Genomic DNA, 24,864 nt, shown 5'->3' on the forward strand with positions numbered 1-24,864 from the left:
GTGTCAGTCTGGTCTGTTTGGTTGGAGACTTGCCCGTTAGTGGCAGGGGCTTTCTTCCTGGAGAAGACTCTGCAGTCTCCTGCCTGAAGGACGAGGGAGGCCTGCTGTTGACCTAGGGTGGGAAAGGCAGAGAGAAAGGTGCTAGTTCAGAGGAAACCTGGAGAACCTCGCTGAGAATGTGGTGTTGGCAGAGGGTAGGCGGCCCACGGGGCGTCTAGGTGGGAGCGCTGACCGGAGAACTCAGGCCTGCATGCTGAAGCTTGGCTCCAGACGTGACCTTCTTTCTTCTCTTGTGTGTTTTAAAGATCTTTCCCTCCTTTCCCTGACTTCTAACTTTGTTTGTAATTTCTTTTATCACACACAGTGTTTCTGTTATTAATATAGTCAAGTTTGGCTTTTTATAACTGTGTGGCTGCCTGTGTGTATTGCTTTATGCAGCCCTTTTCTTACCCCAGAGTTATAAAGTTCTTTTCCCATATTTCTTTTCATATTCTTTTTTTTTTTAAAGCAGGATTTATTGAGAGGACAGAAAAGCTCCCACAGTGGGAGGGCGCCCGAAGGGGTTGCTCCTTTCATATTCTTACAGCTTTGTTTTTCGATTTAGTTTAAAAATAAGTTATTAAAAAATAATATTTTTCGCCGGGCTCGGTGGCTCAGCCTGTAATCCCGCGCCTTTGGGAGGCTGAGGTGAGTGGATTGCCTGAGCCCACGGGTTCGAGACCCGCCTGGGCAGCGAGACCTCATCTCTACAATAAGTCAAAAATTCAGCCAGGCGTGGCAGCACATGCCTGTAGTTCCGGCTACTCGGAAGGCTGAGGCGGAAAGGATCGCCGGAGCCCAGCAGGTCGAGGCTGCAGTGGCCGGGAGCGGGCGACTGAGTGAGACTCCAACTCAAAAAATAATAATAATAATAATATTTTTCATCAACTAAGATTCCATTTTCTCCCTTCGTGTGTCATCAGTTGTCCTGGCACTGCTTATTACGAGTACCCTCCTCCCGCTGACTTCAAATGTCCACTGACTAAATGCTGCGCCTGCGTCAAGTGCATCTGTGAGCCGCTCACTCTCCCTATTGTTAACTTGTTGTCTGTTCCTGCCCACCCCACCCCCTAACACCCACAGAAGTTTCGTGCATGGCTTGGCATCTGCCAACGAGTCCCCAGCCCATGGTTTTTGTAAGAAAAGAAAAAAGCCTCAGCTGATCTTCATCATCTCTTCTGGATGAATATTTATATATATTTACTTTGAGTAAACGACTGCCAGTCATGCTGCTTACTGACTTGCTTTCTTTTCTTTAAGGCCTGACCTATAAGAAGCTGAACCGGCTAGATGAGGCTTTGGACTGTTTCCTGAAACTTCATGCAATCCTGCGAAACAGTGCCCAGGTTCTTTACCAGATAGCAAATATGTATCTTATTTGAAAAACTCAGGGACAGTCATTAATTCACTTAACTGGTATTGAGAATCAATTAAGTTAATTAATTTAGTTAATATTAAATTAAAACTTAATTACTTAAGTTTTTGTTTTATTCATTTTCTTTCTCTGAAACTGCCGGGATCCTGACCTTACACTGCCAGTTCATCATCTCTTTGGATCCAGTCAAGCAGTTGGTATATTTGGGGCTATTTGAATACATTTTCTTAGTTTTATTTTTTTCTTGTATCATATGTATCATCATTAAAAATAAGAGATCCTTTTTTTTTTCAAGAAAACTTTGGATTGGAATATTTTTATTTCACTGAGATATCTAATGTAAAAATAAGTGGTAGTCAATCAGTCATTTTATGAATAAATGACCTGAATATATACAAGGAACTTACTATGTACTAAAGGAATAGTTCTCCTAGAAACATGGGTTTTGCTCTTAGGAATCGTGTGAAACCAGAGAGAAAGCAGGGTACTCGGGGCAAGGGGGCTGCATACAGGCCTGCCCTGTGTCCCCCCCCCCCAGAGAAGTCAGAGGTAGCACCCACAGAGCAGCACGTCCCCGCAGGCTGGCTATGCAGCATATCTACTGGAATGCTGGTCTTAGGTTTGCTCATTCATTGGTGAATGCGTTTAGAACATTTGTTTTTCTTAACTGATGTTGCCCAAGATATGAATTAATGGAAGACCCCAACCAAGCTATCGAATGGCTGACACAGATGATCAGCATTGTTCCAACTGATGCCAAAGCTTTGTCTAAACTGGGAGAATTATATGACGGCGTTGGAGACAAAGCCCAGGCATTTCAGTATTACTACGAGGTGGGTATAATGTCCTGCTTTCCTTCTATGCTTTGGCCTAAAAATGAATTGTTATAAGGAAGGAGCAGGCCTTTAAGCATTTAGAAAAGCTGATTCGTTTTTAAATGAACAGATTCATTTGAAAGAAAATAAAGTATTCTTAGAAGATGAATTGTTAGTTCTGTATTAACTTTAATAAAAAAATGAAATTGGTCCAGGAGCAGTTGCTCATGCTTGTAATCCCAGTGCTTTGGGAGGTCAAGAAAGAAAGATCGCTTGAGCCCAGGAGTTTGAGACCACCCTGGGCCACATAGTGAGACCCCAGATCAACAAAAAGTAAATTAGCCAGGTGTGGTGGCGCGTACATATAATCGTAGCTGCTTGAGTAGCCAAGATAGGAGGATGGCTGGAGCCCAGGAGGTCAAGGCTGCGCTGAGCTGTGATTGTGCCACTGGTCTCAAGCCCGGGCAAGAGAGCAAGACCCTGTCTCTTAAAAAAGGGAATCAAAATTTCAAATTCATTTTCTCTTGAAGCATGATTTACATCCCTTTTTGATTATTTTAAATAGTTGACTCAGATCATATGTCAGTATATCGGGAAGGTATTTATAGTACTTACAGATAATTGGAAAATATGTTAAAGCTTAAGTTTTCTAAATATTGTGTAGTTACTTGTGGCAGCTCATACTTTTTCATTAAGAAATTTCACATTGGATAAAATAATTCATTAATAGGTAAAGTATTCAAGAAGTAAATTATATGTTGCCACTGAAGTTGTATTGTCACACTCCATGTTTTTTCCAGTCATACAGATATTTCCCTTCTAATATTGAAGTCATTGAGTGGCTTGGAGCCTATTACATTGACACCCAACTCTATGAAAAAGCCATTCCATACTTTGAAAGGGCTTCTCTTATACAGTAAGTAACTGTTAGGATTTTATGCTTATGTCTTGTGTCGAAATTTTTTTTATCCCTAGAATTAGTATCTGATAGACCTAGTAAATTCAAGAACAGATGCTGATGAACATTCACGAATTGTTTCTGTTGTCTTATATTTTGTTACATTTTTCTTGGTCTTTATTGTGATAAATATAGTTCTTTTTACATAGAGTTTTATTTTTTTAATCAATAAGATAATGACTCAGCCTTAGGACAAAGTTTAATTTCTGTAAAAATTCTAATATCTTTAAGTTCATATCAGAATGTTTTGAGTGTCTGATTCAAAAATAATTGGAATACACCATGTTTTGCTTCATATTTGACCATAGTGAATTTTAAGATGAAGTGTAACTTAGAATTATTTGAGCTATACAGGAATGCTCCACAATTTAAATGATCTCTGTGTGGAATCTGTATCAGGCAAATCATTTTTGTGACATTTGTTCTACATTATGTTCTATAATTACCAAGGATGGGGGATGGTTTTAGTTTACACCTTTAAGACCCCAGCTGTTTAGGTAGTACACTGTTAGCCTTTTATCACACTTAACACTCCCTATAAACTCACCTCATGTGAGACCCTGTCTTCCATGAGGCTCAGTCCATCATGGTTCCATCCTGACTCTTGTATGTGGATGTCACATGTTGATCTGACAGTCATTCCCTTACCTAAACTGGTCTATATTCTCTCTGCATCCCATTAATCTTCTAGCTTCAGAGGTTAGACATCCGTACCTCATTGACCTTTACCCTCTTTGTAGTTCAGTTCCCTGGGTCTCAGCTGCTTCTGATGATCAGTAGCACATTTACACCCATAAATCTTACATCACGATGTCCGCCTGTATGACATCACCTCCCATCTTCCCAGCTCTCGTGTTATCCACTTTCCATGCTCTCACATTGTTCTTTTGGGATATCAGGACTGCCAGTCCGCTGACCCCACCTTTGCTGACAATCTCAACCTCCTTCTGGCTTTACATCTGAGCCTGTCTTCACTAGACTGCTTAACTGAGCACATTTGTTTCCTTTCTTGCCGACATCCTTGGTTCCTCTTTCTGTCTTGCTTTGCAACCTCCTTTGTTCCAAAAAATTTCGCTTCTTGGGTGAGTCTAGCCATTGATTCCATTTCTGTGCACAGTCTTTGCAGCCCTGTTGGAGATCAGGTATGTGACCAGGGGCACCGATGCCACACAAATCTGTGTGGTGTGAACATGCACTCAATCTTTAGCACTTCTCCCCACTTTCCTCTCATATCTCTTCGGTCCTCCCTATTTTACACTTCAGTTTCTAGAACACAGAAGCCTTTTATAGAAACCATTCTAACATTTCTCACTCCCTTCTGTCTGATAAACTAACTTCATTTGCACCTGTCTGAACTTTCTGTCTCAGTGCCAGAAGCATTCAGTGTACACTCATTATTTCTCCTCTTTCGAGCATTTACTTGTTTTCTGTACTATATATCTTAATTTTCACATTTTCTCTCATATGTGAAGTCTTGATTTGTTATATAAGTTTACTTCTATAATAAAAATGTACGCTTTGGGGGGTGAGGAGTGTTAGTTCTTGTGTCATGCAGTTCTTTACATATTATTTAAATATCATTTACTTAGCCGGGCTCGGTGGCTCAGCCCGTAATCCCACGCCTTTGGGAGGCTGAGGTGAGTGGATTGCCTGAGCCCGCGGGTTCGAGACCCGTCTGGGCAACGAGACCTCATCTCTACAATAAATCAAAAAATCAGCCGGGCGTAGTAGCGCATGCCTGTAATTCCGGCTACTCGGAAGGCTGAGGCGGAAGGATCGCCGGAGCCCAGCAGGTCGTGGCTGCGGTGGCCGGGAGCAGCCGCTGCACTCCAGTCTGGGCAACAGAGTGAGACTCCGACTCAAAAAATATATATATATATCATTTACTTGTTCAGCTTAGTGTATATTGAATTAAGTTAAATTTTCTGTAATGCCACTTTTTATTATAGCTACTCCTCAACTTGCTGTATCTCTTAGATTTTTATGATTTTTAGTAATCTGGTATTTTTGTTAATTGGTTTAAACCTATTCTGTTGTTTTTTATTTGCTCTATATTCGCAAGTTATGTCTTAAAACGTCCAGAAATCCTAGTCCTAACTGACGTATGTAATGTAATTCCATTCTTGAACAGCATTAGAGAATGTTCTTAATATTTATCAAGGTCAGGCACAGTGGTTCACGCTTGTAATCCCAGTACTTTGGGAGGCTGAGGCGGGAGAATGGCTTGAGCCCAGAAGTTCAAGGCTGCAGTGAACCCTGATGGTGACACTGCACTCCAGCTTGTATGACAGGATTGAGGAAATGGTCATATATCCCAAGCTTGAGGAAAGACATGGATTTACAAGTCCTAGCAGCTCGATAAACTCTAAATAGGAAAAGCCCCAAAAGACCCACAATGAGACATAGTCTAATTAAACTGTCTAAAGATAAAAAGAGGATCTTGAAACAGCAAGAGGAAAAGTGACTCATCACATGCAGGGACCCTCAAAGGGTAAGCAGATTTCTCAGTAGGAACCTTGGAGGCCAGAAAGCAGCAGAATTACATAAAGTTCTGAAATTGGTTTAAAATAAACCAACTGTCAAACAAGAATTCTGTGTCTGGCAGAGTGGTTGGTCAAAAATTAAGAAATTCAGATGTTTCCAGATAAACACAAGATGAGGAAGTTCATGACCAGCACACCTATTTACAAGAAATGCTAAAGAGAATCCTTCAGACTGAAATAACAGGACACTAGACAATAATTTGAATACATAAGAGTAACGAGTACTTGTAAAGGCAACTTTATAGGTGAATATAAAAACCAGTGTTATTGTACTTTTGGTTTGGTGTAATTTCTTTTTCCTGTCTGATTAAGAAAACAAATACATAAAGCAATCATTATAAACCCATGTTAATGGGCATACAATATATGAAGATGTAACGTGTGACAATAACAATATAAAGGGAGAGGGATGGAGAGACATAATAACATGGTATTTGTGTACTACTAAAATTAAGTTGGTATTTTTCAATCTGAACTGTTAGTCCAGATGCTAGTTGTAATTCCCAAGGTAACCATTAAGAAAATAACTAAAAATATACAGAAAAAGAGTGGAATCAAAATAGTAAACTACAAAAAATCAACAAACTACCAAAAAAGGGTAGTAATGGAATAATTGAGGAAAGAAAAAAGTAAGACATGCAAAAAACATAGTTAAATATTAGAAACAAATCCTTCTATATCGGTGATTACATTAACTATATTTATATTAAACTCTCTCATTAAGGACAGAAATTAACAGATTGAATAAAAAAATAAAGATGCATCTATATCCTGTCTACAAGAGATTCTTTAGATATAAGGACACAAAAGAGATTGAAAATAAAAGAAGAAATAATTGAAAAAGAGATTCCAGCAATTATACATAAAAGAGAGCTAGGTGGCTATTATCAGACAAAATAGACTTTAAATCACAAAAGGTCGCAAGAGCCAAAGAAGGACATTGCACATTGGTAAAAGGTTCATTACTGCAAGAATGTATGACACTTCTAAACAAAAACCTGACAAAGAAACCCCAAAATATATGAAGCAAAAATTGCAAGAATTCAAGGGAGAAATTGACAACTCTTGAATAATAGTTTGAGACTTCCATAGACCACTTTCAGTAATGGGTAGAACCCCAAATAGAAGATCAATAAGGAAGCAGAGAACTTAACACCATAAACCAGTGGGCTAACAGTTATATGCAAAGCACTCAAAAACAGAAGAATAGTCTTCTCAAAAGCACATGCAACATTCTCCGGGATAGACCATATGTTAGACTACAAAACAAATCTTAATAAATTGAAAAGATTAGAACCATACATAGTATCTTTCCCTGTCACAGTGGAATGAAACTAGAAATCAATAACAGAAGGAAAACTGGAAAATTGACAAGCATATGGAAATTAAACAATGCACTCTTAACCAGTGGAATCATCAGGGAAACTGAAAAATATCTGGGAAAAATAAAAGTGAAACACAGTGTACTAAAACTTATAAGATGCTGCAAAAGCAGTCCTAAAAGAGAAATTTATAGTTGTACATCTAACATACATAAGTACAGTAAGTCCCCTGTGCATGGACCTTCAAGCTGTGAACTTTCAAGGATGCACACATGCATTCACATGTCCAATCATGGAGGTTCATGTGCCTGGGTACATTGTCACATTGTGTACATCTCCTACAAGTGGTTGTGCTTTTGTGTACTTTCCCGTGCAATACTGTATAGAGTATGGTATCTTTATTTCAAGCCCAGGATGTCCGGAAGCAAGCATAAAAGCAGCGGTGATGTAGCTGGTCACGCTAAGATATACCAAGCAACACTGATGGAAACAAAAGTGAAAATAATTGAGAGAGGGGAGTGAGGCAAGAAGACGGTAGACATCACTCATTCTTACAACGTGAATCGTTCAGCTGTTGGCCCAATTCTGAAGAACAAGGACAAGGTCATGGAACATGTGAAGTCTGCTGTGCTGATGATGTCACCAATAACATTGAAGAAGCATGGAAAAGTGATGGAGGAGATGGAGAGCCTTCTCAGCGTGTGGATGCACAACCGGCATCAGTGTTGAGTCCCGCTCAGCTTAATGCTGATTAAAGAGAAAGCCAAATGCCGGTGTGAAGACTTGAAGAAACACGGTGAAGAATCAGAGATGCATTTTCTTTTTTTTTTTTTTTTTCATTAATCAGTATTTTTAATTATGGTTTTGTGGGGTACAGTTAAGGGTTAGGTGTACAATGACGTTTCATTCAGGCACCCTGTAGATAAGAAGTGTTTTCCCATCCCCCGACAGATATTTGCTACTGTTAATCCCATCCCCCTCCCCCCCATAGTTTCTCAGTACCATCTGTCATTTTCTCATAGTATTGCATTGGATGTTCAAGGTCCATTATATGAGTGAGAACATGTGATATTCGGATTTTTGTTTTTGTGAGAGGTCACTCAGTATTATAGACTCTAGTTCCATCCAGGTTGCAGTGAAATTCATGATTTTGTTCTTTTTTATGGCTGCGTAGTATTCCATCGTGTATATGTACCACATTTTTTTAATCCAGTCCTCTTTTGATGGGCAGCATGGTTGTTTCCAGGTTCTTGCTATTGTGAACAATGCTGCGATAAACATACGAGAGATACATTTTCTAATGGCAGCCATGGCTGGTGTCTTTGGTTCAAGGCTGGAGCCAATCTTCACAACATAAGAGTAATTGGCGAAGCAGAAAGTGCAGAGACGGTAGCTGCCCGGGAGTTTCCTGAAACACTTGGAGAAATTATTGATGACGACGTGTATTGACCCAAGCAGGTTTTCAGTGTGGAAGAGACAGGACTGCCCTGGAAGAAGATGCCAGACCACAGTTATATCAGTGAGGAGAAGTTGATGCTGGAAAGCAGCAGAGGACAGGCTAACTCTGTTGTTTGGTGGCTATGCGTCCGGAGATATGAAGTTGAAGCCTCTCTTAATTTATCATTCAGAGAACCCAAGAGCCCTTCAACACGCAGCCAAGGGCTCTCTTCCTGTTGTGTGGAAGAGGAACCCCAAAGCCTGGGTTACACAGCCCTTTTCCAGGACTGGTTTTTCCACCACTTTATCCTGGAGGAGAGAAATATTGCTTGGAGAAGGACATCGCATTCCACATTCTTTTGCTGCTCAACAGTGCTCTGGGCTACCAGAATGACTTTCATGAGGACCTTGAAAACATTCTGCTAAGTGAGAGAAGCCAGGCAAAAAAAAAAAAAAAAATTTTTAAAAAGGACAAAATATTCCACTTACCTGAAATGTCTAAAAATGAGCAGATATATCCAGAAAGTAGATTTGAGGTTACCAGGGATTGGAGGAAGGGAATGAAGAGTTACTGCTTGATGGTTGCAGCGTCTCTGTTGAGAGTCACAAAAATGTCTTGAGATGGATCGTGGTGATAGTTACGCAGCACAGAGTGAATCAGTGCCACTGAAATTGTATACCTAAAAATGGCAACTCTTATGTTGTGTGGATTTTATCATAATTTTTGAAAATGTATACACCCAAAACTATTATATACTTTTAACTGGGTGAATTATGTGAAATGTGAATGATATCTGAATAATTAAACTGTTTTAAAAAGATACTATATGATTTTATTCATTTAAAGTTTAAAAACAGGCTAGATTGGCAGTGTTAGAAATCAGGATAGTAGTTACCTTTGCAGAGGAAGGAGGGTTCTGTTGGCTTCTGAAACATGAATGCACAGTCATACTGCATGCCAGGTGCAGTGCTGAGGGATTCTGGGGTGGAAGGATGCACAGAACAGGCAGTCCAACCTGGCACAGGAGAGCATAGAGGCTGGAGAGGGCCTCCAGCAGAGGCGATGGTGGGTGCCACGCCAGGAGTCTAGAAATGTGGGGAGTCCGGTAAGCCCTGCTTCTGTCTTCTTGCCTTAACAGGAAATGCTGAGTGAGGCATGGTGGGAGATGAGCTGGAGAAGAAGAAGAGATCTGGGGAGCAGATGAGTCTTGGAGTCAGCACGTAGGTGGAGAGGAGGGATCAGGTGTGAAGGAGGGACTCCATGTGCTTGGAGTCTGTGTATTTTATTTAGATCCCAGTGGGTGGCCGTGGAGGCAATGGATTTGGAGTTAAGTGGCTTGCCCCAGAGTTGTCTGATTCCATAGCCGGCAGTTTTCCTCTCAGAACTAGTGGGAACGGAGGTGTCCTTTAAGCCATCAACCTCTACTTAGAAGAGAGACTCAAAAAATGAGGAGAGCGTTAAATTGTTCCTTGGAATTTCCTTTCTTCAATTCTTGCTATTTTTAGATGTTTTTAACAAGTCTTTACAAATCCTGGGGATGGTTATTTATCTTAAAAAAAAACAATTAGATTTCCTTTTAAAGGACAAAAAGGAATGAATGGAATTTTTTCACTCTCTTTAGCTGAAGCCTGTTTGTTCAAACACAAGATCAAACATTGCTTCTTGGGCACTACATTTGCAAGCCTAAACATTATGATTAAAGGTTATGGTAGAAGTGATGGTCATGTTTAAAATAGAATGCTGAGGTTTTTAACCCAACAGGTTAAGTGATTCTCTTAAGAATATCTAATAAAGGCTGGGCGCGGTGGCTCAGCCTGTAATCCCAGCACTTTGGGAGACCAAGGCAAGAGGATTGCCTGAGCCCAGGGATTTGAGACTAACCTGGCAACTTGGTGAGACCTCGTCTCTACAATAAATCACAAAAACTAGCTGGGCGTGGTGGGGTGCGTCTGTAGTTCTGGCTACTTGGAACTCTGAGGTGGAAGAATCGCCTAAACCCAGCAGGTCGAGGCTACAGAGGCCATGAGCTTGCCACTGCATTCCAGCCTGGGCAACAAGAGTGAGACTCCAACTCAAAAAAAAAAAAAAAAAAAAAAAAAAAAATAGAATATCTAGTAAAGTCATAAACTAAATTAACTTTGAAGACGTCTTCACAGAAATTTAAGATAGGCAATGATGAAGGGAATTATGTTTCTGCTCTTTTCAGTAATAAAGTGACCTAACAAAGGTCAGAAAGAAATTGGAAAGTTGTACAGATATACAGCATTATAAAACTGTTGTAACACCACAGATTATTTTGGTTTCTTTTCTAATTTTGTCTAATTTATTTCTTTTATAGGCCTACACAAGTGAAATGGCAGTTAATGGTAGCTAGTTGTTTTAGAAGAAGTGGTAAATACTTTAATTTTATTCTTTTTTTAGATGTTTGCTTCTTTCCTTCTTTTAAGTAATGATGAGTATAAATGTGTCCCAGCTGCATGTCTGCTTATTAAAACAGCAGCTTTTGATGGCTACACATATTTGAAGCATTATATGAAAAACAATAATTAACTACATACAGAAAAGGTGATGCTTGCAAAGTGGGTATTAGTCATATATGCCAATACTTTTCTTAAAAACAGATTTATTTTCTCTCAAATTTAACATGTAATAATTTTCATAGGGTAACCACAGAAAAACATAAGCATTCTGTGTGCATTCATTTATATTTCCATTTTCTACTCACTTGGTTCTAAGTGTCCTGTGTGCTCAGCCAAATTAATGAAACTTTCTCACACGTGAAAGACCCAAGAAAAGCCAGGACTGGGAGAACTGGGACTGTGTGTTTCATAAACCAGAGATCTCAACATCTCTTAGTTTGTGTTTTTTGTCACTGCTTTTATTCCATCCTGCACTGATGATACGTGTCCTGAAGGGCAGAGATGCTATTAGTTTTAGACTAACCATGAAGTGAGGGAAATACTTAAACTCTCAAAAGTTTAGCGGGGAGATAAATGTTAACATGTCTAATCCCCCTTGTAGAGCACAATGACCCAAGGAAAGAAATTCTTCAATCCAAGGGAAACACAAATGTTGAAAGTATTGACAGTGTGTTCTCACCAAGTTTTGTGAAGGTTTCTTTCTTTATCTCTGTGAGCACCCTCAGAATGGCATCAGAAATGTTTCATAGATAACTCAGTCCTCAAATCAGTTAAGGGGTGACCTTGAACATCACTGCAGCTCCTGAGGGACAGCCAGTATCTAGATGTATGTCCTGTAGCATACACATTTTGTTTCTGTCGTGTGCATTCTCAATCGCCTGTTGGTTTCAACATCAGTCATATAGAGAGTGTACGAGCATGCACATGTGAGCTATTCGGAGTGACTGAAAGACACAGCCTGTTTGAGCTGTGGAAGGGCAGGTCGGAAGCAGCAGCCAGTGCTGAGAACCTGCCGTGTGCTGGCTGTTGCCTCGGTTTCTTTTGGGTCTCTCAAGCCTTGGAGGGTTAGAGCAGCTTCCTCTCACATGGGCAGGCCTGTAGAGATTTATAACTTGTTTGTTGAGATTGTAGCAAAGATATTTGATCCAAACTCATTTTCCTATTCTTTGCTGCTATGTGAGGCTAAATTACTTTGTTACAAAACAAATTGCTTTCTATAAACTAATGTTTTAAAAAACTATAAAATTTTTTTGTTAATATTTTCTAACTAAATGAATAGCATTGAAATTACTATTAGTATTTCACTTAGATTACTGTTGGGTTTTTTTTTTTTAATCTGAGTCTCACTCTGTCACCCAGCCTAGAGGGCAGTAGCACGCTCACAGCCACCACAGCCTTGACTCCTGGGCTCTGGCGATCCTTCCACCTCAGCCTTCAAAGTAGCTGGAATGACAGGTGCACACCACCATGTCCAGCTAATTTGTAAATTTATTGTAAAGATGAGATCTTGCCAAGTTGCCCACGCTGGTCTTGGACCCCTGGGCTTACGCAGTCCTCTTGCCTCTACCTCCTAAAGTGCAGGGATTACAGGCATGAGCCATTACGCCTGGCTAGGTTACTTTAAAATTTGTCAGTTGTTCATCTGGATTACTCCTTTTTAGGAAATTGAGTGAATCCTAATTTTTGTGACTAAAATCCTTATTTTAAGAAATGAGCTGGGCATGGCCTGTAGTCCCAGCTACTCAAGAGACAGAGAACAGGAGAATCACATGAGCCCAGGAGGAAGGCTGTAGTGAGCTACGGCCACACCTGTGAATAGCCACTGCACTCTAACCTGGGCAGCATAGAAAAATTCTGTTTCAAAAAAAAAAAGAAGAAGTGAAAACTAAGTTTCAACCATCATCCATTTACTTCTGTTCCAACCCTTTTGTTTTTCAAATTTATTTTATCTGTTCATTTTTCTTCTAGAAGTTGAGTGGCATATAAAACGTGAACCCTTTCTGTTAAACCATTAGAGTATGCCAGTATATTGAATTACAATTAATATTTTTCTGAATACTATCAGTGTCTATAATTTGCTAGTGTGTTATATTGTTCTCTTTTTTTATTTATAGGTAATTACCAAAAAGCATTAGATACTTATAAAGATATTCACAGAAAATTCCCAGAAAATGTTGAATGTAAGTAATATCAAATTTTGTAACTTTGAAGGTATAGATTCTCACACTTTATGTTCTAATATATAATATATATATTAATTACACTTGCTACCGTAATTGCATACATAAATGCCAGCCTGTCATTTGTGGTACATATGTTTAAATGTCTTTATAGGATCTGAAAAGTTTACTATGCAAGTACATATTTTTATAGAACTAACTGTTGATGGATTTAAATATACCACTGAATTCTCTCCAGTAGTGAGCAGTTCTGTATTTCAAAGTTTTATAAAATTTTAAGAATAAATTTCAGCTTATTACTGATTTTTTAAAACCTATAATGTTTATAGGAAAGGCATTTTAACTGTTTTAGTTTGCAGCTTTTTGAGGTTGAGAAAATAATTTTAGAGTTTATGAAAACAACACTAATAATCTTGTCGTGCTAGCAAATTATTTTTAATGTTACTGTAATTTTAAAATATTACTTTGATGTTACCTATTTTTCAGTTGTAAAGTTAGCTTTGTAGAAAATACTCATTAATTTCCCAGCTTGTTGCACAATAGATTTGATGCAGCTCACAGTGGTCATGTGAACTGTAATTAAAGCAACAACATCAGCATCAAGAAAAACATAAAGCAATCACATTCCTGTGCCACATAGTCCCACTGAACTGTTCATTTGGCCCTGAGTAGTCTGGCAGCTAAAGCAAAGAGAAAAGTTATGATAAGCTGTTTAATTTGTACTATTTCATGAGGAATAAAAAGCAATTTCTTGGGAAGAAGAAAAGAGAGCAGGGAGCCTTGTCGTAAGCTTCCCCCAAGAGTGTGGCTGACAGCCTCCCTCGAGAGCGGATGTATGTCAGCAGCCTCTGGGTGACCACAGTGTTTGGCTCCAGTAGTACCACTCTTAGGTATTAATAACTTATTCCAAGAAAATAGGGAGGCATGTAGATACTTGAAAACAACTTTAATGCTCAGTAAGATGAATAAACTTATGGCATATCATAGCATATTTTGATGAATTATGACATTTCATAAACTATTTGATAAGATTATGGCATGTCAAAATATTTGGCAGACAGTAGAAACTAATTTTTTAACTTAAACTGAGATTGTTTTCTTTGTAGAATAGAAAAGAGAAAGCATGAAAATAAATATTTTCAAAAGTTTAGTTTTGTCTCTTGGAAGGGTAATGGGCATTTGGGGCTTTTGGGGGTACATGTTTTACAGATTCCATACAGTGAGCTTCATTGCTGTTGTATTGAGGTGAAAAAATTATTTTAATATGAGATAAAAATATTTCAATGTATTTTAGACCATAAAAGGCAAAGACTATTCTTTGCCAATATAAAAACAGAATTATTGTGGCTTTTAGCATCCACTGCGTAGTTTTTCACATTTTAGAATCACAGACTTGAATGTAAAAGCAAATTACCAAAGACTGTATGCAGAACATTACCATTGTTATAAGACTCAGTAGCAAGCAGCACTAGCCAGAATGTCACTTGGTGATATGGATGTGATAAAAAGGATTTTGTTGTTATTTTGTGCAAGAAAATGATAAACACAAAACACTCGGGGTTGGAAGTGTGGGAGCAGATGGAAGGAACCTCTGGGCCGAGGCACGGTGTGGACGCCCTCACTAGATGGTCCATTGCAGGCGTTCATTCCCACCCCGTTTTGCCATTTTCTGTGTTTATTCGATGTTGACTGTGAAATACATCCTTTTTACATTCCCAATATTTTGCATATAGTGTTAATAATATTTATTGAAAGAATGAATTCAGGAGCGGCCACTGCACTCGAGTCTGGGTAACAGAGTGAGACTCCAACTCAAAAAAAAAAAGAATGAATTTACTGATAGTAAAAAGAACCTGTATTAGTCATGATTATTATTGTATGTATGGACTGTCTACATTTCTTAGCCTAGTTACTCTTACAACATTTTACATACAGAGGCCAAAAAAATGTAATTACATTTATTTTTTTATTTTTTGAGTCAGAGTCTCACTCTGTCGCCTAGACTAGAGTGCAGTGGCACACTCACGGCCACCCCAGCATCAACCTGCTGGGCACAGGCGATCCTTCTACTTCAGCCTTCCAAGTAGCCAGAACTACCACACCTGACTAATTTTTTTGGTTTATTGTAGAGATGAGGTATCACCAAGTTGGTCTTGAACCCCTGATCTCAGGCAGTCCTCTTGCCTTGGCCTCCCAAAGTGCTATGCCACCACACCCGACTGTATTCATATTTCAAGAAAGGAAAAACCTGTATTAAAATTGTAATATTCAATAGATACCAATAACAAAAGATGAATGCAAGTCACGTTTGCAAGAGGTGCTGAAAGTGGTTCCCCTCAGCGTCCAGACACTTCTGATGATGGCGAACTCCTGCAGGACTTGTTGCAGAGTTAGGTCACTCAGGTCTTCCCTTGTGCACGTCACACACAGGACCATGCCTCTCAAACTTACTATGAATGCATGCAGTTGTGAGGTGTGTTGGAGGTTCTGTGGCATACTCAGGCCTCCATTGTTATTGTACTTCCACAGCGTTCTCATATTTCAAATACCACTTCAAAATACTCTTGCGTTCATTGAACGACAGCTATGCTTCCCCCATTTTCTTTGACTGTTCTACCTGTCGCATGGTGACACTAGCATTCATTTGATGAATGCCATCTTTTGAGCGAACATCATACTACATATTGCTACTGTAATTTAATTCAACTTTGAAAAGTCATTCTTAGATAACATTTCTTAAAATGTGCATACACTTATTTGGCATCCCTGGTATATTTATACACTTTGAGAGAATATGAACAGATTCCGCCTGCCTTTTACGTCCTCTCTTGGCAGTGTCCTTCCAGGAGAGACGCTCTGTAAAGCCCCTCACAAGGAGCTCAGTCCTCTGGGGCCACAGATTGCAAAGTGCCATTCTTTTTCAGGAGAGAATCACTATTTGTGAGCATCATTCCTACCTCAGTCCTTAAAGACTGAGCTCATTGATTTGTTTAATTCTCAACACTGTCCATCTATTTTCTCCTAACCATATTATGTTTTTCTCAATTCAGGCCTGCGTTTCTTGGTTCGTTTCTGCACAGATATTGGATTAAAAGAAGCTCAAGAATATGCCACAAAACTTAAGAGGCTGGAAAAAATGAAAGAAAGACGGGAACAGGTATCTCATATGGGCTAAAAGCTGCTGTCTATCAGTTTTCAAACATCAGCCCTTTCTAGCTCAGTGCATGGTGTTAGAAGCTTCTGTCAGAAAACAGGATGGAATTATACACACACACACACACACACACACACATACACACACATACATACAACATACATACACAGACACATATCCATACATACATATGTGTGTGCATATATATTCTGCTCTGGTGTAATAGTAAGAATAACTGAAGTTCTAGTTTTGGAATAAAATTCTAACAAAAGTGGGTTCCCAGTGGGAGGAAGGGCAGTGGATTCCACATAGTCTTGAGTGGGTAGCTACTCACAGACAATAATTGTAATTTTCCACAGCTTGAGATAACTTAGAGGTTAATTGGAAGACATCTCTGTGTTCCATGAGAGACAGGGTCATTTTTCTTAAGCCCTCTCCTTACGTAGGAGAGCATGGTTCTGAGAATAGTGTTGACAGTCATCCATGGAAGTATGTTTAGTACGTTTCTGTGGTTCATGCTTTATGTAGAGTAACATGTTCTTACTTTTACTTCTTTAAAAGAATACTCTTTCCTAAGTTTGAGCCTAGACTATTTAAACATATACTATGATTTTTGATTATCTGCCTTTCATAGAAAAACAATTTTCTTGAGGCTTATAGTTCCATATTGGAAATGAAATTCTCAGTGAGGAGTTATGTTGGCTCTTTTCTTCTAATATTGTAAAAATACAGTGTCAAAAGTCTTTCTTAAGAATGTATTGGCCGGGCTATCATCCCAGCACTTTGGTAGGCTGAGGCAGGTGGATTGCCTGAGCCCGCGGGTTCGAGACCATCCCAGGCAACTTGACGAGACCGTGTCTCTACAATAAATCAAAAATTAACCAGGCGGGTAGCGCGTGCCTGTAATTCCGACTACTTGGAAGGTTGAGGTGGAAGGATCACCAGAGTCCAGCAGGTCGACGCTGGGGTAGCTGTGAGTGTGCCACTGTACTCCAGCCTCAGCGACAAAGTGAGACTCCAACTCCAGGGAAAAAAAAAGAATGTATCTTGGATATAGAGAAAGTCTGAATTCCATGTTAGTTTTCAAAATGTGGTTATCTTGTTTTTGCTTTTAAGATATCTGATGATGATTTGAAAAGTGTCAGTTGCAAAAGGATTATGAACAAACAGATTTTTACTTTGAGTTATATAAAATATCAATTTGAAATTAACATACCATGCTAGGATATATAGTTAAAGCCTGCTGTAATGACCAACTTAATGTGTACCAAATGCTAACTAAACTAGATAACTTGTGTGAAAGCTTTTTGAAATATAAACTGGTGTAAGTGAAAGTTCAAGTGATCTTAATTATCATAATCACTATTAAGTGTGTCTCCATTAATAAGAATCAAAAAGAAGTTTATATTTCAAACCAAGAAGGTTCTTTGGAACTCAATCTATTGTTATGTAAAGTTACCTAATGTAGTACTATGAATGTGCATGGAGTCTAATTCTACAACTTCACAATTTTAAGTATCAGTAGTTGTTAGTTACAGTGAATAGTGAACACAAAGCCACTGTGGATGTGGACTATGCGTCATTGCTTCTTGCGTCCTATACTCTTCAGCTAGGGGTATGTATTAGCATCTCCGATTGAGTAGATTCTCAGTGTTGACCCTTGTATACAGTAAGAAAAACCTTCTGACTCCCTGCTTTAGGAAACACTGATTCCAGGGAATTCCTAGGAAATGAACATGAGAGGTCAGCGTAAAACTTCCTCTCTTAAAAGAGAGTCAGAGTTATTTTTCAGTTTTTTTGTAGTTGACTATCAGTTTCCTCACTCTTGGTTGTATCTTAGTTGAACTATTTAGGTGTCTGTCTCTGGTCTTCATAGGACTTGTGATTCACCTGTCCACCAGCTTTCTTGTTCCCTTGCCTTTTTCTCTTATCTTGCCCTTTTGGCTTTATTACAGTGTCTCTCCATCTTCTTCTTTTTTTTTTTTTTTTACTTGGAGTCTCACTCTGTCGCCCAGACTGGAGTGCAGTGGCTGCTCCTGGCCACCGCAGCCTCGACCTGCTGGACTCCAGCGATCCTTGCGCCTCAGCCTTCCAAATAGCCAGAATTACAGGCATGCACTACCACGCCCGGCTGATTTTTTTATTTTATTGTAGAGATGAGGTCTCGCTGCCCAGGTGGGTCTTGAACCCGCTGACTCAGGCAATCCACTCACCTCAGCCTCCCAAAGGCACGGGATTACAGGCTGAGCCACCGAGCCCGGCTTCTCTTCATCTCCTTAAACTTGGTTCTTTCATCTGGCTGACTACTATGGACTAATCCTCATATGGACTAATGGACTTTACTATATATGACTGCTGCTGAACCTACTTTTTCTTTCTAATTACTACTCAGCCTCTCAATTCCTTTGCCTCCAAAATAAATGTTTATTGACTGTAATCAGCTTTTGTCTATTTCTTTCATAGACCTGATAAAATTACGTTTTTTTAATGGTGAAATGTAAGGGTTTCTACTGAGAGTGTATTCAGGAAGGGATTAGACTTTTGCTTGGCAAGCCTCCTCATTTTCATAGATATATGTTACAGATTGATAGTGTCAACTATATTACAGGGAGAATGTTTAAAACTCATAGGAACAAACCATTTGTCAGGTACCCCCAGGAGTTTTAGAAATACCATTTTTCTACAAATAAGTGATTTATTAATTGTGAATAATCCTTATATTGTACTCACTAAAATAATTCCCTAATTGACCTTATTAGGAATTCATTGGTGAACTCATTTTGATAAATTTAAATGCTCTTACCTATCTCAAATTATTAATACCTCACTGCACTTGAGCATTATCTCTGGGTCATATTTTATCACCGATCTCATTGTAATATGTATAAAATCCAATATCATTCAGATATCCTCTCATTATAGCTTTTCCAATACATCTGTCTCAAACTTTGTTAGACTACAGTCTTTCTTTAGCATTAAAGTCATAGTCTACATTACAAAGTGCTGGGGTAAACATTTAAAATCTCTCTTCTCAATTCCTGGACATCTGTTTGGTTTCTCCAGACTTTACACTCAGTGGCTCTTTCTTTTTTCTCCCTTTTTCTCAAATTGCATATGAGTGTTTTCTCCATGATTCTTTGGTACTTCTCATTAAATCGTGCACCAAATAAACATTTTCTCAATGTTTTCTCACCTAAGTTTTGTTTATAAACACAAAGTGGAGGGAAAAAAAATCAATGGAAAACTAATGCCCTAGGAGTAGAAAAGATGCTTAAAGAGGACGAGTTCTTATATCTGGCAGCCAGCCACACGTTTCATTTTTTTCCCATTTCGACTTCTTTGAAATGGGAAGGCTTGGGAACCCGTGGGGCAGGGCATTCATTTCCTGACTTCTGTAGTGCAGACAGTACTTTTAGTTATGGTGTAAAACATAAGAAATAAAAGAAACCTCTGAATTTATGTTGCTCTTTTCTAAATTTGAACTTCACTCTGTTATAATTTCTCCATAGTTATCGTTGTTAATACCCACGTAACACGTCATCATGCAGGTGTATCTTATCAGTTTTTTTTAAGGCAGGAGTTTATTAAGAAGAAAGAAAAAGCCAGACTCGGTGGCTCAGCCTGTAATCCCGTGCCTTTGGGAGGCTGAGGTGAGTGGATTGCCTGAGCCCGCGGGTTCAAGATCCGCCTGGGCAGCGAGACCTCATCTCTACAATAAATCAAAAAATCAGCCGGGCGTGGTAGCACATGCCTGTAATTCCAGCTACTTGGAAGGCTGAGGCGGAAGATCGCTGGAGCCCAGCAGGTGAGGCTGCGGTGGCTGGGAGCGGCCACTGCACTCCAGTCCGGGCGACAGAGTGAGACTCCAACTCAAAAAAAAAAAAAGAAGAAAGAAAAGCTCCTAAGTGGGAGTGGACCCGAAAGAGGGTTAAGCTGTAAAATTATATTTATATTATTGAGAATCTAAATAAAATATCTGCATTAAGAAGTTTTAATTATAATTATTTCTCAAAAGTAATCTATCTCTGTTCATTAACCATCTAGTATCTCTCTAAGTGAACCATTATACATTTGAAAGTGTAACAATGTGACTTGGGGGAGACTCAATATTAGTACAAAAATTCTAACAGAGAAACCACAGAAAGAACCATAACATGTAGAAAGAACCACTCCCATTTAACATAGAACTGGAAGTCCTAGCCAGAGCAACCAGCCAAGAGAAAGAAATAAAAGGTATTCAAATAGGAAAAAAAGAAATTACATTATTTCTTTTCACAGATGATATGATTATATCTAGAAAACCCTATAGATTCCACCAAAAGACTCCTAGCACTGATGAACGACTTCAGTGAAGTCATAGGATACAAAACCAACACCCCAAAATCAGTTGTGTTTCTTTACACCAGGAATGTTCAAGCCGAGAACCAAATCAAGATTATAGTCCCATTTACAACAGCCATACACACAAAAATACCTCGGGATACATCTAACCAAAAAGGTGAAAGATCTCTATAACGAGAACTATAAGACACTGCTGAAAGAAATCACAGATGACACAAACAAATGCAAAAGCATTTCATGGATCAGAAGCGTCAATATCATTAAACTGTCTGTACTGCCCAAAGCAATCTATAGATTCAACGCGATCCTTGTCAAACTACCTGCATCATTTTTCACAGATCTAGAAAGAACAAAATTCATATGGATGCAAAAAAGAGCTTGAATAGCCCCAAAGCAATCCTAAGCAAAAAGAACAAAGCCGGAGGCATCACACTCCCAGACTGTGGACTTTACTACAAGGCTGCAGTAACCAAAACAGCATGGTACTGGTACAGAAATAGATGGAGACCAATGGATCAGAAGAGAGAACCCAGAAATAAAATTGCTGACCTACAATCAACCTCATCTTTAACAATGTCAACAACAACAAAACACTGGGGAAAGGACACTTTATTTAATAAATGGTGCTGGAAAAACTGGCTAACCATACGCAGAAGAATGAAGCCAAACCCCTACCTTTTATCATATATAAAAATTAACTTAAATGAATCCACCAGAGAAAACAATCATGTTAAAAATGTGGACAAAGGACATAAGCAGACTCTTCTCAAAGGAAGACATAAAAATAGCCAGCAAACACAAAAAAGTGCTTATCATCGCTAATCATCAGAGAAATGCAAATCAGAACCACGATGAGATGCCATTTCACCCCAGTCAGAGAATGACTATTATTAAAAAGTCGAAAAGCAACCAATGTTGGTGAGGTTGCAGAGAAATGGGAACACAAGTGCACTATTGGTAAGAATATGTAAGCTGGGCTCGGTGGCTCAGCCTGTAATCCCGTGCCTTTGGGAGGCTGAGGTGAGTGCATTGCCTGAGCCCACGGGTTCGAGACCCGCCTGGGCAGCGAGACCTCATCTCTACAATAAATCAAAAAATCAGCCGGGCGTGGTAGCGCACGCCTGTAGTTCCAGCTACTCGGAAGGCTGAGGTGGAAGGATCGCCGGAGCCCAGCAGGTCGAGGCTGTGGTGGCTGGGAGCGGCCACTGCACTCCAGTCTGGGCGACAGAGTGAGACTCCAACTCAAAAAAAAAAGAATATGTGCCCATCGGCCCCATGGATATTTCCCAAAGAACTAAAAATAGACCTGCCATCTGATGCCGCAATCCCAATGCTGGGTCTAGAGGAGCATCAATCACTCTACCACAAGGATCCCTTCACTGTACACTAGTTATAGCACTATTCACAATAGCAGGTGCCTATCAGCAGTGGACTGGATAAAGAAAAGTTGGTATATGTACACCATGGAATACTATGCAAGCATAAAAAAGCAGCAAATCGTGTTCTTTGCAGCAAAATGAATGCAACTGGAGGCCTCATTCTAAGTGAATTATCACAGGAGCAGAAAACTGAATTTTTCATATTGTCACTTACAAGTGGAAGCTAAACACCGGACACACACAAGCATAAGGATGGGAACAACAGACACTTGGAGCTCCTGAAAGGGGAGGGGAGGAAGGGGGTAAGAGCTGAAAAACCACCTGCTGGTACCATGCTCACCACCTGGGTGATGGGCTCAACCAAATCCCAGACCTCACCATCACACAATATACCTACGTAAAAGATCTGCACGTGTACTGCTAAGAATCTAAAATAACATAAAAATGGGAAAAAAGATATCACACATACAAAAAAAAGTTGAAAAATCCAAGAATATCACAGCGTGGAGGTATTTTTTATACTTTGAGGGTTGGTTGGGTCCAAGTAGATTGTTGGACAGATCTTGGGTATTTTGAGATTTTATTTTAGAAGTTGAATTTTATTTTTTTAATTTTTTTTTTTTTAGTTGGAGTCTCACTCCATTGCTCAGGCTGAAGTGCAGTAGCACACTCACGGCCACCCCAGCATCAACATGCTAAGCTCTGGCAGTCCTTCTGCCTCAGTCTTCCAAGTAGTCAGAACTATAGGCGCGTGCTACCATGCCTGGCTAATTTTTTTATCTATTGTAGAGATGAAGTCTCACTAAGTTCCCAGGGCTGGTCTTGAACAGGCTCAGGCAATCCACTCACCTCAGCCTCTCAAAGTGCTGGGATTACAGGCTGAGCCACTGAGCCCGGCCTAGAAGTTGAATTTTAAAAGCCAGTTTTGATCGGGTTTATTGGCTTATGGCTATAATCCTAGCACTTTGGGAGGCTGAGGTGGATGGATGCTTGAGCCCAGGAGTGCAAGACCAGTTGGGCATCATAGTGAGACCTTGTCTCTACAAAAATAAGTAAATACATTTATTTTTAAAATAAATTAAGGCCAGGCTCGGTGACTCAGCCTATAATCCCAGCACTTTGGGAGGCCAAGGTGAGTGGATTGCCTGGGCCCATGGGTTCGAGACCAACCTGGACAACTTAGTGAGATATCGTCTACAGTAAATCAAAAAGTTAGCCGGGCATGGTAGTGCACGCCTGTAGTTTCGACTACTTGGAAGGCTGAGGTGGAAGGATCACCAGAGCCCAACAGGTCAATGCCGGGGTGGCTGTGAGTGTGCCACTCCAGCCTGGGCAACAGAATAAGACTCCAACTCAAAAAATTAATTAATTAAAAAAGAATAATGGCGAGTTTACCTTTTTTTTTTTTTGAGTTGGAGTCTCACTCTGTCATCCAGACTGGAGTATAGTAGCCACTCCTAGTCACTGCAGCCTCGACCTGCTGGGCTCCAGCCATCCTTCCGCCTCAGCCTTCCAAGTAGCCAAAACTACAGGCGTGTGCTACCACGCCCGGCTAATTTTTTGATTTATTGTAGAGATGAGGTCTCCCCAAGTTGCCCAGGTGGGTCTTGAACCTGCGGGCTCAGGCAGTCCACTCACCTCGGCCTCCCAAAGCGTGGGATTACAGGCAGAGCACCGAGCCCAGCTATCTTTTTTTTTTTTTTTTTTTTTACCCTCAAGTAGTTGAAGGCCAGCAATAATAGATTAGGATTTATGTAGGAAATGGCTTTTTGTAGACTCTCCTTACATTAAGTATCATGTTAAGCCCTGAAACGTCAAGAAAATACAGTGTGGTTTTTTAGTTGTTTGTGTAAGCCAAGGCCATGCTATACTTTTGAATTAGAGTGCCGTTTTAATGCCCTCAGGAGTCTTGGAGGGACAAGCCTTGAACCCTTTACTTGCAAAACAGCTCAGTCTTTCTAAGGAATCTCCTCTCGGTATGATGGGTGAGCCCTGAGGGCTACGTTCTGTGTTGCTGTTAAGAGTCAGCTGCTAGCACTGTCAGCTTTGAAGGAACGTCGCTGCAGCTTCTGACTGTGTCTCCTTCTTGCTCCAGCGCATCAAGTCTGGCAGAGATGGCGGCGGGGGCTCCCGTGGCAGACGAGAGGGGAGTGCTGGCAGTGGTGAGTGTTCCACAGGCTTCCAGCACATGTGCTTCTAGAAGCATCCGAGACATCTGTAATCCACAGGTGTCCTTTGCCTGTTTGTTTGTTGTTCACAGAGTAGCACCTCATTCCAATTAATGTGGCTGGCAGTCAGTCTAATGCGTATTTGTCAACATTGGCAGATTTTACTTCATAAGTAACCGTGCCTATTTCTGCTAACTGATAAATCAATGAGTTTTTCATTTATGAATTAATCTGTTAGGTTGGGCAGATTGCCAGAGAAGTGCATACTGATAGGGTTTTGCTGTGTCACATTTTTAAAGTGTCTTGTGTGAAAGCAGCACCATGAGAAGAAGGGTGCTCTTGGAGAATGCTTACAAGACCACATCTTCAGTCTGACTTAGGGTAGAGCTGGTGCCAGGCTGAGAATTAGACCTGGTGCCAAACCCACACTTGATCATGGCAACACATGAATGGCTGTGGACCTGCCATGTTCATGAGCAGAATTTTGGTGATTTTGCAAGTTCTTTGCATCTCTAAAACACCTAGACTCTGGACTTCCACTGACGTCATTACCTAATGAGATGTCTTATGTTTTCCAACCCTTTTTTCCATCAACAAGAATCCACCTTCTTTCTCAACTTGAAACAAGTGGTGAAGGTTAAATGATAAGAAATTTGGTGATTTTAAAAAGTGAATGGAAGCCGGGCTCGGTGGCTCAGCCTATAATCCCGCGCCTTTGGGAGGCTGAGGTGA

General features: G+C 40.0%; 1 protein-coding gene across 2 annotated transcripts in view; it reads left to right on the forward strand.

The window, feature by feature from the left end:
- The window catches only part of IFT88 (intraflagellar transport 88), a 96,769-nt gene that overhangs the window by 53,450 nt on the left and 18,455 nt on the right, over window positions 1-24,864 (forward strand). For both annotated transcript variants that reach the window (XM_008067985.1, XM_008067984.2), the window contains 7 exons: window positions 1,300-1,408; window positions 2,097-2,247; window positions 3,030-3,145; window positions 10,829-10,881; window positions 13,025-13,090; window positions 16,141-16,247; window positions 24,060-24,126. In XM_008067985.1, coding sequence (XP_008066176.1) covers window positions 1,300-1,408; window positions 2,097-2,247; window positions 3,030-3,145; window positions 10,829-10,881; window positions 13,025-13,090; window positions 16,141-16,247; window positions 24,060-24,126 — 669 coding nt within the window. The remainder of the gene's footprint in view (window positions 1-1,299; window positions 1,409-2,096; window positions 2,248-3,029; window positions 3,146-10,828; window positions 10,882-13,024; window positions 13,091-16,140; window positions 16,248-24,059; window positions 24,127-24,864) is intronic.

Source organism: Carlito syrichta, unplaced genomic scaffold (assembly GCF_000164805.1).
Source record: "Carlito syrichta isolate Samal-C Ts95f unplaced genomic scaffold, Tarsius_syrichta-2.0.1 Scaffold309850, whole genome shotgun sequence".
In the NCBI taxonomy this organism is placed as follows: domain Eukaryota; kingdom Metazoa; phylum Chordata; class Mammalia; order Primates; family Tarsiidae; genus Carlito; species Carlito syrichta.